Raw genomic sequence first — 14,464 nt, 5'->3', positions numbered from 1 at the left:
AGTGAGAATCTACAATGTAAATTGTCATGAAAACAAAGTTAAACCATTACATAAGAAGGTGTGTCTAAACTTTTGATTGGTAGTGTACATTCTTCAGTAGCATACTGCAGGGATGTTGTTTTTAATCAATTTAGTCACTAGTATATACTTTAATGTGACAACTGAAAGTTAAAACAACTACAATGAGAAGTAATCATTTCTGAACGTAGTCACAAGTATTTTATACTTCAACCACTAATCAATTTATGACATTAGTTGCTAATGCAGGAAGTTTTTATGAGAAAGACATGTTAGTTTGGTTAACAAAAGCTCAAGTTGCTTACCTGCTGTCAAGGATTCAGCTGTTATGGCTTTGTTCTCTATCCCAGCAGGCTTTGCAGAAACAACAGCTGCAGGAGTTTTACTGCTGAAAAAGGTCTTTTTAACAGCAGTGGGCGAAGCAGTAGGGCTAGGACCTGGGCTCTGAGATGGAGACTGGGTGGGTGTTGTGCCTTTCCGGTAGAAGTGAGGGCTCCCTGATGGAGATTTCTCCTTTATTTCCTCTACTGGAACTTCCTTCAATTCTAGTGGCTCATTATACTTCTGCCTTAGGTAGTCAGGGCCTGAAATAACATCAAACATAATAAAGTTACACACCTACAGAAAAAAGACAAAAGCAAGTTATAGTCTAGTCACACATTCTTTGTTTTGCTTCAGCACTTTCGGTTACAAATAAAATAAAATAAAAATGTAACTCCATCTTAACTTAAATCCCAACTTGCAACTGAAATTATTCTATGCTGCTCATCATGCAAGTATTCTGATGTACGTAACACTGATTTAAAAAAAAAATTGCATAATCTTTGACTTTATAGTTGTCTTTATAGTTGACTTTATAATGGTCATAGTCTTGTGTGTTTCCTTGTGTGGGAGAGGGGAGACAGGCAGCCTGTATGCTAATGTTAAGGAACCATACAGTTCCATAGCTCTTTCTCCCATGGGCAGATCAGATGACAGTCTGGTCCATTTCAAGCCCATTTACATTCCTGCAACACAGCAGCAACCACTGATCAACAAACCTATCCAGAAGTGATCACAGGATGCTGTGGAGACTGTCGGGATATTTTGAGGTGTCAGACTGGGATATTCTCTTGCAATGCTCACAGTGAGGACATAAATGGATGAATGGACTACATTACAGACTATGTAAATTTCAGCATGGACAGGGGATCCCAACCAGGACAGCTTGCTGTTTCCCCAACAAGAAATCCTGGATGAGTAAAATCATCAAAGCAACACTGAACAGAAAGAATGAAGCCTGTATGAGCACAGATAGGGAGGAGATGAAGAAGATGCAGAAGGAGCTGAAAGACAAGATTACTAAGGGCAAGGAGAGCTACAGAAGGAAACTGGAGATGAAATTCCAGCAGAAAACAATAAGGGAGGTGTGGAGTGGCCTGAAACTCATCATTGGCCACTAGGGATGTAACGATACACTCAACTCACAATTCAGTTGTTTCAATTGTTTGTTTTTCCTGTAAAGCGACCTTGGGTGTCAAGAAAGGCACTTAGCAAAAATAAATTATTATTAATAATAATAATAATAATAATTATTATTATTATTATTAGTAGTAGTAGTAGTAGTAGTAGTAGTAGTAGTCGTAGTATTTTAAACCACTTAAATCACGTTGCCTTGAAATCAGTAAATACTGTATTTTGACTTTTATTAAAATTAGATTTTAACATTAAAAGTGCTTTGTTTATAGTTTTTTCAGCAAAGTTTTTTTAATAGTATATACAAACCTTTAATGTTAATGTTATCTCATCTAGCATCTCATGATAGATTGTTTTGACACGAGTTCCATTTAAGGTTGTTGGGGTTATTGAACCTACTGATTTTACTCTATTTTTGCAAATGTATTGATTGTTGTTTTGAGTTAGGGGACAGCCTTTATATACAGTCATGGAAAAATGTATTAGACCACTCTTGTTTTCTTCAATGTCTTGTTCATTTTAATGCCTGGTGCAACTAAAGGTACATTTGTTTGGACAAATATAATGACAACACAAAACAGCTCATAAGAATTTAATTTAAGAGCTGATATCTAGCCATTTTCCATGGTTTTCTTGAAAATAACCAAAATCACTTAAGTTCTTACCTCAGTAGCTATGGCATTGGAATCACAAAAATAGTGCTTTTAGGCATTCCATCTTTTCTTCTCTGTCTATTTTAGGTACATTATACACACAGGAGATAGTACTTGATTGCAGAACCATTGTTTTTGATGACTGCAGTCATGTCTTGGCATGCTCTCCACCAGCTTTTGACATTGTTCTGCTGTCACAGCAGCCCATTCCTGTCGCACAAAATCATACAAACTTGATTTGTTTTGGGGCTTGTGGTTCTCCATTTTGTGTTTGATGACTTTCTACAGGTTTACAATTGGATTTAGATCTGGTGATTGAGAAGGGATTGTTCCAATGTTCTGGTTCTCCATCTAGGCTTTAACAGACCTTGTTGTGTGGCAAGGGGCAGTGTCTTGTTGGAAAATCCAGTCAATCGAGGCAGGAAAGAGTTTTCCAGCTGATGGAAGAAGACTGTTTTCAAGAGTAGCCCTGTACATGACCTGGTTCATTCGTCCTTCACACAATTGCATTTGCCCTGTTCCACCCATACTGAAACAACCCCAGATCGTCATCCACCACAATGTTTTACAGTAGGGACAAGACAGTCTGGTTTGTAGGCTTTTCCAGACTTTATCCTAACCAGTAAGTTGGCTGGAGTGGACATCAACTGAAAATTGGATTCTTCACTGAAGAGAACATTAGGCCAATCATCAACAGTCCTATCATTGTGATCCCCAAAGAGTGACTGGACTTTCCTCTGCCTTTCATTGATGAAGGGCTTCTTCCATGCCCTGTGTCACTTCAGACCAGCTTCAAGAAGTCGGTTTCCAACTGTCCTTGCTGAACAAGTCACATTTCTCGACAGTATCCACTCATTTCTAAAGTCCCTAGAGGTCTGATGACGATTCCTGACACAGGAACAGAGGAGTGTACGGTCATCTTGTGGGGTAGAGAGACGTTTCCTGCCACAACCAGCTAGCAATTTGGTAGTACCATGTTCAATTTGTATTTTCTTGGTGTAATGAGTGGCTGTCTTGGAGATCTTCAATTTTTTCGCTGCGTGTCTCTCACTCATGTCGATTTCTAGCTGTGTCAAGATGGCTGCCTTTGTGATTTCATATAATTCTTCTGTTTTAAGCATTATGTGAGAGCTGCCAACTTCTGAGTTGTGCTACAGCTTGAATTTAAGTAGGAAACCACTCTAGGCCTTTGCATATGCAGTGCTGCTTATGACGTGAAATGGTCTCTTATATGCCCTAGGAATACAATTAAGCATGAGCGTGTCAAATAGGATATGAAGTTTTAAGTAATCAGCTGCATTTTTGTTGTGTTTATTGTATTCTTCAGGTAATATACCTTTAGTGGTACAAGGCACTGAAATGAACAAGAAATTGAAGAAAACAAGGGTGGTCTAATGTTTTTTTCCATGACTGTATGTTGAATGTTGTCATTACAAATTTCTTTTGGTTAATACCAAGCCTTTTTAATTGACTCCTATATATTTCACTTTGAAGGCCAAAGTGTTAAAGTCCATTGAACTGTACTATTTACCTGTACCTTCCCCTCAGATGAACTGAGGAGCTTCAATGTCAGCTGCTTTAACAGAACCATGGTTATTGCCATGTGTTATTTTGGAACATCTGACCATTCAAATCAGTACATATACACCCTAGCACTAGCCTATGTCGACTTATTGGCCCTTGAAAGGTGAGGGGTTCTTTAGTGAACTGCTATATTAGTTAGTAAACTGCCAGTCTGGTCGTTGATTTGCCCAGCTGACTTGTAGTTTCGATGCTGAATGCAGTCTTTGCTGTGCAATGTTAGGACAAACCACTTGCTCCTTTGTTCTCCTTCCAAAGTTAGTATCTCTATCCCTTAATTATTTGCTCCTGTTATTATAGTTAGTGGTCAGATTTTGTGCTGTAGCTGCAGGCATAAGATAAAATTGCTTTCTTTTTGGTAGCGGTGCGTACTCAGCTAACGAGAAATCTTAAGGAGGCTCTCCAGTAAGAAGATAGGTCAGTGTGTATCTGAAATCTGCATCCATGATTTCACAGCGATGCTGTTTTTTTGGCTTCAGTGTTTTTTAAGCCAGCCCTCAACCTCTTCTTTACCAAACCAGCTAAGGCTTCCCAGCATGCTGAACATCACTGATTAAGAACTCATAATAGAACTTGTCACAGCTGACAACAGTACATCTTCACAGGTATTATACTCTACACATAGAAGGTTCAAGATGGAATTTTTACTGTGTGATAAGTGATTTTGTACTACACTGTATCCTTTACTTGTACTTGACTACTTGGGAGCTAACACAGATTATTACCTTTTTTTAAGCATTTGATTAATCTTATTTTATTTGACTTGATTGTATGTACACTGTACTGCTGCTGGTACAATACCTGGTTGATAGAAGCTTGGGGAGAGTTCTCTGGCCACAGCCCTAGCAATATCTGAATCCTGACTAGCTGACTGGCCAGCCTGATCTGCAGCCTCTGCTTTGGCCCGAGCATGGGACGTCCTGCAAAAATATATACAAATAGCACACAGACACAGTGGTTACTCACACAGTGTTGTCACCAGTTTTCCTGAGATTGCTCAAACAGTTTAAAAGTACTCTACACTACAAAAGGGCAAGTTGTAATGAGTAATTCAGCTACAAATCTCCATCCATCCATCCATCCATCCATCTGGAGGTTTCATTTGGTATAACGAACCTTTTTTTTGTTTTTAACCAACCCTGACGAATGTCAGCGGGGTTACTGCATTCGGTGCGGTATCTGGCTGGGTATGTATGTATGTATGTATGTATGTATGTATGTATGTATGTATGTATGTATGTATGTATGTATGTATGTATGTATGTATGTATGTATGTATGTATGTATGTATGTATGTATGATGGATGGATGGATGGATGGATGGATGGATGGATGGATGGATGGATGGATGGATGGATGGATGGATGGATGTGGCTATGTCCATTCCAATATCTCTGCAAGTGCTGAAGTCAGGATAATCAAACTTAGCACTGAAGATCAGTCTAAGGTACCCTGCTCAGTTGTGGAATTACAGGTCAACAGATCAAGTAAGAAGGGAGATACGTACGATGATCAAAATTGATACATATTGCATCATTTGTCGACAGACTGGCGACCTGTCCTGGGTGTCCCCTGCCTTCGCCCGAGTCAGCTGGGATAGGCTCCAGCACCCCCCGCGACCCTAATGAGGATAAAGCGGTGTATGGAGAATGGATGGATGGATGCATCATTTGTAAAGGGAGGACAGGGTTTTTGCCAGTAGAGGGCGTGGTTCTGCCCTCTACTGAGGGCTTGTCTAGTTAGTTTTTTCATTTTACCCTCTGCTATCCCTACCCGGATCCCAAATGTCCTTTTTTCCCCCCCTTTTCCTCAAGAAAGACAGCACGCTCCTTGGCACAGCAGTCAGAGCTGCCATTGGCAGGGCTGCTCGAATGAAATTTAATTGTGTATGAAAGTGTGCAATGACAGATAAAGTATCTGTGATCTGTGATCCATCCATCCAGCCAGCCAGCCAGCCTGCCAGCCAGCCAGCCAGCCAGCCAGCCGGCCAGCGTGGGGTGGCGGTGGCAGCAGTCTAAGAAGTTCTTTTCAGACATCCGAAATTTCCTTCCGGGGATTAATAAATTGATTCTATTCTATTCTATTTTATTCTATTCTATTCCTCCTCAGCAACACTTTCCAGTTCTTCCTGGGGGATCACAAGGCATTCTAAGGCTAGATGAGATATGTAACCCCTCCACCAAGTTCTGGGTCTGTGATGGGGTCGCCTCCCAGTTGAACATGCCCGTAAAACACCCAGAAAAACAAGAGGGTCACTTCCATGTGACTGTGTGTTGCTGAGGAGGAAACTCTAACTGTTACCTGTGCATATGCATCAAAAACATTTTTGGAGTTTTTGAGTGGTTCCTGGAAGGAATTCCACCTGGCACTTCATAGTTCTCCTCAGAGGCTTCAAAGTGTACTTGGGCAGTGATGGAGAAACCTGTAGTGCGGTGATTAGGAGGATTCGCTTGTCTGATCTGAACCAGAGGGGTGTTTTGTTGTTGGACTGTTGTGTTCCATATGGACTGACTATAACAAGCACCATTTTTGAGCATAAGGTTGCTTATAACTGTACTTGGCACCACAACATAATATGAGTGTGGATGTTCAACTACACAAAATCATAGACACTGTTGCAAGTACATTAAACAGAGCTTTTTTTTACATCATGCAAACATGAAAGGATCTAGATTCACTTGTTGCAACCATCTGAAAATTCCCATGGAGTGTCTAAAGTCGTTCTATTCTGTGGCACGCTTGTCCTTCCCCCACATGCACATCTGACTCCCCTATTTTTTTGCAATTTGCTTAACAGAATAAGATAGAACTACCAAACCATTCTGGAGGAAAGCCAAGTCGTTGCAGTATCCATGTATCCCACATTCCTAACCAAACACCAGACAGCTACAATGACCAAAATATAAAGCTAAGCATGGATAGGTTAGCTCTGATCATGCACAATACGGTCCCTCAGCAAATACTCCAGACGCTGGTCTATTACTGCAGCAGTCCCCAACTACCAGGCCATGGATTGGTACTGGGTTGTTTGTCATTTGCTAACACAGAAAGAATGAAAAGTGTTATTTTTTAATTGTATTTCTGGTGGATTCTGCCGGGTGTTTTATTTTGAAAAGTAACTAGATTGTCCCCTCATCACTTCTGTCTCTGCTTGTTTCCCACACTTGCCTGTCATTTGTCACGTCCAGTCATTTAATGACGCTGTCAATTCGACCCCTGCCAAAATGAAAAAGAAGAAATGTCTCTGGGATTTCTTTGAAAAGACGGAGATACTTGAGACTGAGACAGAAGAAGACTCCACAAGTGCCATTTTAAATGCAGCTTGAATTGCAGTGAGAAATAATTACTGAAGGTGAATATGTCAGCAAATACAGTACCACAAAAAAGCATCATATTTAGTGGCTAGTCGTATCACGAAAGCTGAGAAGCCTTTTACTATTTTCAAGGAAATAATCCCGCTTGTCACCGAGGACATTTGCCATGTCGTTTTATGAGAAGATGCATATCCGGAGAGCACAGCTTCCTGTTTTGGCTAGCACCACAACTAGAGGAACTGATAAAACATCAGAGGACACTGAGAAACAAGCATTGAATATGATTAATTAGTCCTGTTGGTATGCAATCCAGGTTTATGATCTTTGATTTTGAGAGAGTTTAAGTATTATTGTCTGATCCCAAAGGACCCATTGACTGGGCAGGAATGGATCCGTGACCCATTTGTGAGCATGTCGGGTCACTCAACCTTGTCCATGCTGAAAGAAATTCAGCTGCTTGAGATTGCAATTGACTGTGGCCTTCAAAGTATGTCTGAGACAACTTCAAATCTCCCAACGTTCCAGATTAAAATCAAGGCGGAATATCCTGAGATCGCTACAAAAGCAAGGCAAACCCTCCCTAGGTTTGGGAGTGCTGCAATACTGTCTTTCACCCTCCAATGGAATAAATGACTTAAGATGTCTGCTGGAGTGCAGTAGTTGTCACCGAACTCCAAGGCTGTTGTCTGCACTGTGCAAGCAGAGTGCTAACATACTCAAAAGGTTGACATAAGATATGTAAAATTGTGTATTTATCTGTAAAATGCCAGTCATTTCACTTGATGCCGTTTAAAAGGCAGTATAGCATGAAGTACTTGACTACTTGGTTCAGATCAGACAGGCGGTTCCTTGACTACATTGACTACTTACAAAATTAGGAAGTCATTACAAAAACACTACAACCAGAACAAAATTCCCACCAAATGTAATGCTTATATACTGTATGTAATCACACCTGCTCCATCTGTACTGAATACTCCTGTAACCCATATTTATGACAAGTACTGTTCTTAGAAGGGTTTTTTTTGTCTTGTGACGGCCCCATCCTGCTGCCAGTGTGGTGGTACTAATATGTGCTTTGTCTTTAAGGAGCTGACAGCAGGAGGCGACCGAGGACGGCTTGGGGTCCTGCTTGACTTCTGGTTCTTGGGGATAAAAGCTGGCTTCCGCTGTTGAGCTGGGGTTCGCTTTGGGAGCGCGCATTGAGGCGCGCACCGGAGCTGACTCCTGGAAGAAAGTTGGACTGTCTGGCGTTGGGGCTGCCTCGGGTCTCTCTCTCTCCTTACACTGACTCTGTGATTGTTAGGGGCGCAGCCCAAGTGGCTGGGCTGTCATTGCCATCTGCTTGTTTTTACTTATAAATAAACACTCTGATTTTGGGCTTTAAAACGTTCTCCCTGGTTGTTTCACTGCATCGTTTACGGCCTTTGGAGCCGGGGTCGTAACATGGGGGCTCGTCCATGCGTTTTTCGCATGGTTTGGGTAGATGACATCTCTTAGATGTGTTGATCTAGTGACCTACTTTTGGGAGCGCTTGAGTAGCAAGCGTTCTCAGGTGTGTGGTGTGCAATCAGTGGAGCAGTTTGGTAATTTTGGTCGGGAAATACAGGTGATTAGAGTGGCTGTTTTTGTATCTAGTGCAGTGGGTGCTGGGTGGATTTGCATCCATGTCCCTTGTTAGGCGGAGAGGTGTCGCCGCTTTCGGCTTCACCTGTTTATTGTTTTGGCAGTGCCGTGGGGAGCGGTTGGCGTTCATTGCGCAAGCAATGTTCTCAGGGGCAGAGCGTGGATTTCCACGGTAACATGCTTAATCAACCCGCCGCCGAACCACATGAAGAGTTAGGAGTAGTTACGCAGGTGAGCTTGTGTTAGGTAGGTGAAGAGCAGAGGGGACACTGGGTGTTTGAACCCGTTGCATTGCGCTGGATGCACAGTGGCACTTTATTTCACAGTGTGTTTTTCTGTACTGTACTGTTTGCGTGTTTGGTCAAGGATGGAGTTCAGTGTAGAGGATTTTGTGGCTAATCCCACTGTGGAGAAACTTAATGATTGTACTAAAAGTAATCTGTTGTCTATTTCTGCGCGTTTGGAAATACCTGTGGTGAAGCAGGACAAAAAGGCAAATATCAAACTGCAAATTCATTCTGCTTTGGCTGAGAAAAGCATTTTACCTCCTGTTGTGGCGGTGAATGCCGAGGCCGGGGCTGGAGCACCCGATGCTGAGGTGCGTAAGATGGAGTTGAAGCTGGCTATACACCGTTTGGAGATTGATTTTGAACTGCGTAAATTAGACATGGAAGCAGCAACGAGATGCGAGGCAACACAGGTGGTCAGTCAGCCGAGCAGCAGTCCAGTAGAGTCAGATTTTGATGTTAGTAAGTGTATTCGTTTAATTCCACCGTTTACAGAGAGAGACATGGATAAATATTTTGTGTTATTTGAGCGTGTGGCTACGACGCTGAGTTGGCCGAAGAATGTGTGGCCGTTGCTTTTGCAGTGTGTGTTGACAGACAGGGCGCAAGAAGCTTATGCCTCGCTTTCACCTGAGGATAGTTTAAACTATGACAAAGTCAAAAGTGCAGTGGAAAGGGCGTATGAGCTTGTGCCAGAGGCATACCGGCAAAAATTTCGCCATGGTAGGAAAACTGAGAGTCAGAATTATGTGGAATTTGGACGAGATAAAGCTGCATTGTTTGACCGGTGGTGCGCTGCACAGAATATTAAAACATTTGACCAGTTACAGGAATTGATTTTGATGGAGGAATTCAAAAACTGTTTGCCAGAGAAGATTGCAACTCATATTAATGAACAAAAAGCGAAGAAGGTGTCGGCTGCAGCGGTATTGGCAGACGAGTATGTGTTGACTCATAAAGAGTATTTTCACAGTATGGGTTCTGGCCAGTATTATGGTTCTGGTAGGTAAAGAGATTTGCGGAGTGAGGGTTTTGATCGGTCTAATGCTACAAGACAGCTGGAGTTTAAAGGTGCTGCTGCACGTGATGGTGATCGGATTTGTCACTATTGTCAGAGATGTGGACACATTAAAGCAGACTGTCAGGTGTGGAAAGCAAAATCCAGGATGTTGCAGGGTAATCCGAAGGGGGCTGGTTTAGCTGCACCTGTGCGTAATGTGGTAAAATGCAATGGTTCTGAGGCTCTTGGTGCATATCTTCCTTTCATTCGTGAGGGGCAGGTGTCTTTGTTAGGTAGTGACAAAAAGGTGGGTGTCAAAATACTGAGAGACACCGGGGCGTTTGACTCATTCATTAGAGCTGATGTGTTGCCGCTGTCCAAGGAGTCTGACACGGGCACGTGTGTTCCGGTTCGTGGTATGGGGCTGGGCGTGCTTTTTGTTCCTTTACATAAAGTGTCTCTGGAGTGTGAACTGTTTAGTGGTGAAGCTGCGTTGGCTGTGCGTCCTGCGTTACCAATTGAAGGTGTTTCTGTGATTTTAGGTAACGATTTGGTGGGTGCGCGTATGTGGGCAGACACTGTGCCTTTAACGAGGCCAGGTGAGACTGTGCCGGTGCCGCGCATGTTTCCTCAATTTGATGACAGTAGAAAGCAGTTTCCACATGTGTTTACGGCATGTGCATTGACTCGAGCCATGCCGCACTCTCAGGATGTAAAAGAGGAAAATGTCAGGACTGTTCATTTACCTTTGTCTGATTTTCCTGTGTCCCTGTCTCGTAGTGAACTGGCGGTGGAGCAGCAAGCTGATGACTCATTAAAAGGTTGTTTTGAACAGGTGCGTCCAATAAGCGAAGTGGTGGACTGTGCTCGTGGGTACTTCATTCAGGATTCACTGTTGGTAAGAAAATGGTTGCCCCATGTTGGCGTGGTCGGTGATCCTGTTTTTCAAGTCGTTGTTCCCATTAAATTTCGATCTGCTATATTAAAGGTGGTGCATGTTGAGTCCGGACATTCTGGCATGAGAAAAACGTATGATCGGGTTCTGAGGCATTTTTTCTGGCCGCGCCTTAAAGAAGATGTTTCCTCGTATATTAAAACATGCCGTGTTTGTCAGTTGACCACTAAGCCTAATCAAGTTTTGAGGCCAATCCCGTTAAATCCAATTGTGGTGGCATTCCAGCATTTAATTATCGACTGTGTAGGCCCGTTACCTCGTTCAAAGGCTGGTTCTGTTTATCTGCTCACAGTAATGTGTCAGCTAATGCGATATCCTGCTGCCTATCCATTACGTTCAGTAACTGCCAAGTCTGTGGTTCGCGCACTTTCTCAGTTTTTTTCTGTGTTTGGAATTCCTAAAGTGGTACAGTCAGATCAGGGTACTAACTTTTCATCGCATTTATTTGCCCAGGTACGGCACAGTAAAGCGACGGCGTACCATCCCGAGAGTCAGGGGGCTTTAGAACGTTTCCATTAGTCACTGAAGTCTCTCCTGTGTGCTTATTGTACAGAGTTGGGTGCCTTGGGTTTGCCTTGATTAATGTTGGGAGCTAGAGAAGTCACTCAGGAAAGCACAGGATTTAGTCCAAATGAGTTGGTGTTTGCACACACAGTAAAAGGTCCATTGGAAGCTGTAGCAGAGGATTTTAAACAGTTAGAGCCACCTAAGAGTCTTCTGGATTATGTTAATAGTTTTAGGAGATGCCTTTATGTAGCGAGGGAGCTGGTTAAGGAAAAAATGACTGCAGCGCAAGAAAAAATAAAAAGATTGACAGACGCACGGAGGTGCGGTTGTTTTTGCCTGGTGATCAGGTTTTGGCATTATGTCCTGTTGTAACTTCTCCCTTTCAGGCAAAATTTGCTGGTCCATATACAGTTCTGGAACAAACAGCTGATCAAAGTCACTTGGTTTCGATGCCTGAGCGATGGAAGAAAACACAGGTGTGTCATGGGAATTTACTGAAACCGTATTATGCGCAGGATGTTGACGCTGTGCAGGCGGACTCCGGCGGGGTGGGTGCTGCTTGTACAGTAGCGACTGTGACTGACAGCTTCAGCACCGGGGACAGCGCCACGTCATTGGAGGGAGATGATCGAACATGACGTGGACGTGGGAGATGCAAAACCAATCAAAAAGCGTTTTTATAGGGTTAATTTGGAAAAGCAGAAGTGTTTGGATGCAAAAGTTAAGTACATGTTGGAGAATGGGATCGCAGAGCATAGTTCATCCAGTTGGGCATCTCCATGCATTCTTGTGCCTAAATCAGATAAGACACCATGTTTCTGTTCGGATTTTCGAAAGGTGAATGCTGTCACAAAGCCAGATTGTTTTCCATTACCAAGAATGGATGACTGTGTCGACCAGGTGGGCTCTGCTAAATTTGTGAGCAAATTCGATCTTTTGAAGGGGTACTGGCAGGTACCATTAACTAAACATGCGCACGAGGTGTCTGCTTTTATAACTCCGACCGGCTTGTATTCCTATACGGTCTTCGGAATGCGACGTTCCAGCGTCTAATGAATAGAGTTGTTGATGGTATGTCTGGTTGTGCAGTGTATTTGGACGACGTTGTAGTGTACTCTGACACGTGGGAGGAGCATGTGGAGCGCATCACGGAGCTTTTCACTCGTTTGGCGGGGGCGAGGCTGACGGTGAACCTTGCAAAGTGTGAGTTTGCAAGGGCGACTGTCACCTATCTGGGTCATGTAGTAGGCCAGGGGGAGGTCCGTCCCGTTGTTGCAAAAGTGCAAGCGGTGGAACAGTTTCCTGTTCCTGTCACTAAAAAGGACCTTATGCGTTTCCTTGGGCTTGTCAGTTATTACCGATGCTTCTGTCGAGACTTTTCATCTGTGGTAGCCCCATTAACCAACTTGCTGCGTAAAGATGTTAAATTTGTGTGGTCTCCCATCTGTCAGCAGGCATTTGTGCAGGTGAAAAGGCTCCTCTGTGCTGCTCCTGTATTGGCTGCGCCACGTCTTCACCAGCCCTTCCAGCTCTATGTGGATGCCAGTCACGTGGGGGCTGGGGCGGTCCTTACACAGCAGGATGACCTAGGCCAGACAGTTATTTTTCCAAGAAGTTTAATAAACATCAACTTAATTACTCGGTGATTGAAAAAGAAAAGTTAGCTTTGATCTTGGCGTTAAAGCATTTTGAGGTGTACCAAAGTGGTAGTGCGAGCATCGTGGTCCATACCGATCATAATCTGCTCACGTTTTTGTCGTTGTTAAAATCTGTAAATCAGCGTCTGGTTCACTAGTCCTTGTACCTCCAGTCACTTAATCTGGATATACGCTACATTAAAGGAAAGGACAACATTGTAGCTGACGCTTTGTCTCGTGCACCAGCTCTGTGATTATTTTGTCACACATGGCCGGTAACATGGTGGCTGGGTAAAGTAAACACTGGTAAAGCAGCGCAGGGTTCCAGGGGGAACCTGCTTTTTTATGGGTGGAGGTGTGACGGCCCCATCCTGCTGCCAGTGTGGTGGTACTAATGTGTCTTTTTAAAGAAAATTTACAGCAGTGGCACATGCACAGTGTGTGTGCGTGTGTGTCTGTGTGTGTGTGTGTGGGGGGGGTCTCTCCCTAATAAGATAGAAGAGCTAAGAAGAGCTAGCAGGACTAAGAGGGAGTACTGACTTCAGATTTGCTTGTGAGGTTGGGCAGTTTTCAACTTGTGCAAATGGACAGAGCAAAATACAGTGGTAAGAAGAATGGAGGGGGAGTAGTGATGTTTGTCAATGACAAATGGTACTACGCTGGGCACATTAGTGCTAAAAAGCAGTGTTGCATGAAAGATAACAAACTTTTAGTTGTTACCATTCGGCTGTACTACCTGCCGAGGGAGTTCTGGCATGTTATAGCAATGACTGTGTACATCCCCCTGGGTGGATGCTGCTGCAGCCTGTGAGCTTTTTCACACTGTCATAGCTACAGACTTCACACCCACAGTCCCTCCTTATTTTCTCAGGGGACTTCAGTCATGCATCTTTGTCTTCCACTCTCCATACCTTTACATAGTATGTAAGTGCCACACTAGGGACAATAAAACTGGATCTGTTGTATGCAAATGCCAGGGATGCATACATCTCTTCGACCTCCCCCTCAGTTTGGTTGCTCAGACAGCAACTTGGTACATGTGCTCCCTGTCTACACATCTATGGTGAATAAACAGCCCCCCCCCCCCCCCCCCCCCCACACACACACACACACACACACACATACACACACATGCACACACACCACCACCACCATCTTTTTGACTGTAAGGAAATGGTCAGAGGAAGCCAATGAGAGACTGAGACTGTTTGGAATCAAAGGACTGGGAGGGACTGTGTAGACCTCATGGGGAGAACATTGACAGTCTGACCCACTCCATCACAGACTATATGGACCTCTGTTTGAAGAACGCAGTGTTTCTCTAATACCAAGCCATGCATGACCCCGACCCAAAGGACCCGCTAAACAAGAAGAACAGGGCTTTTGGATCCAGAGACAGAGAGTAGCTGATTAGGGTCCGGAGGGAGCTCA

The 14,464-nt window shown here is 43.5% G+C and overlaps 1 protein-coding gene across 1 annotated transcript in view; it reads right to left on the bottom strand.

The window, feature by feature from the left end:
* Positions 1-14,464, bottom strand: part of LOC110968626 (junctophilin-1-like) — a 67,427-nt gene that overhangs the window by 25,156 nt on the left and 27,807 nt on the right. The window contains exons 3-4 of the mRNA XM_051953359.1: positions 4,509-4,627; positions 324-602 (exon numbers count right to left, since the gene is read on the bottom strand). Coding sequence (XP_051809319.1) covers positions 324-602; positions 4,509-4,627 — 398 coding nt within the window. The remainder of the gene's footprint in view (positions 1-323; positions 603-4,508; positions 4,628-14,464) is intronic.

The sequence above is a fragment of the Acanthochromis polyacanthus genome, chromosome 9, assembly GCF_021347895.1.
Source record: "Acanthochromis polyacanthus isolate Apoly-LR-REF ecotype Palm Island chromosome 9, KAUST_Apoly_ChrSc, whole genome shotgun sequence".
In the NCBI taxonomy this organism is placed as follows: Eukaryota; Metazoa; Chordata; class Actinopteri; family Pomacentridae; genus Acanthochromis; species Acanthochromis polyacanthus.
The sequence above is the reverse complement of the archived record's forward strand: the minus strand, read 5'-3'. Positions and strand labels throughout refer to the sequence as shown.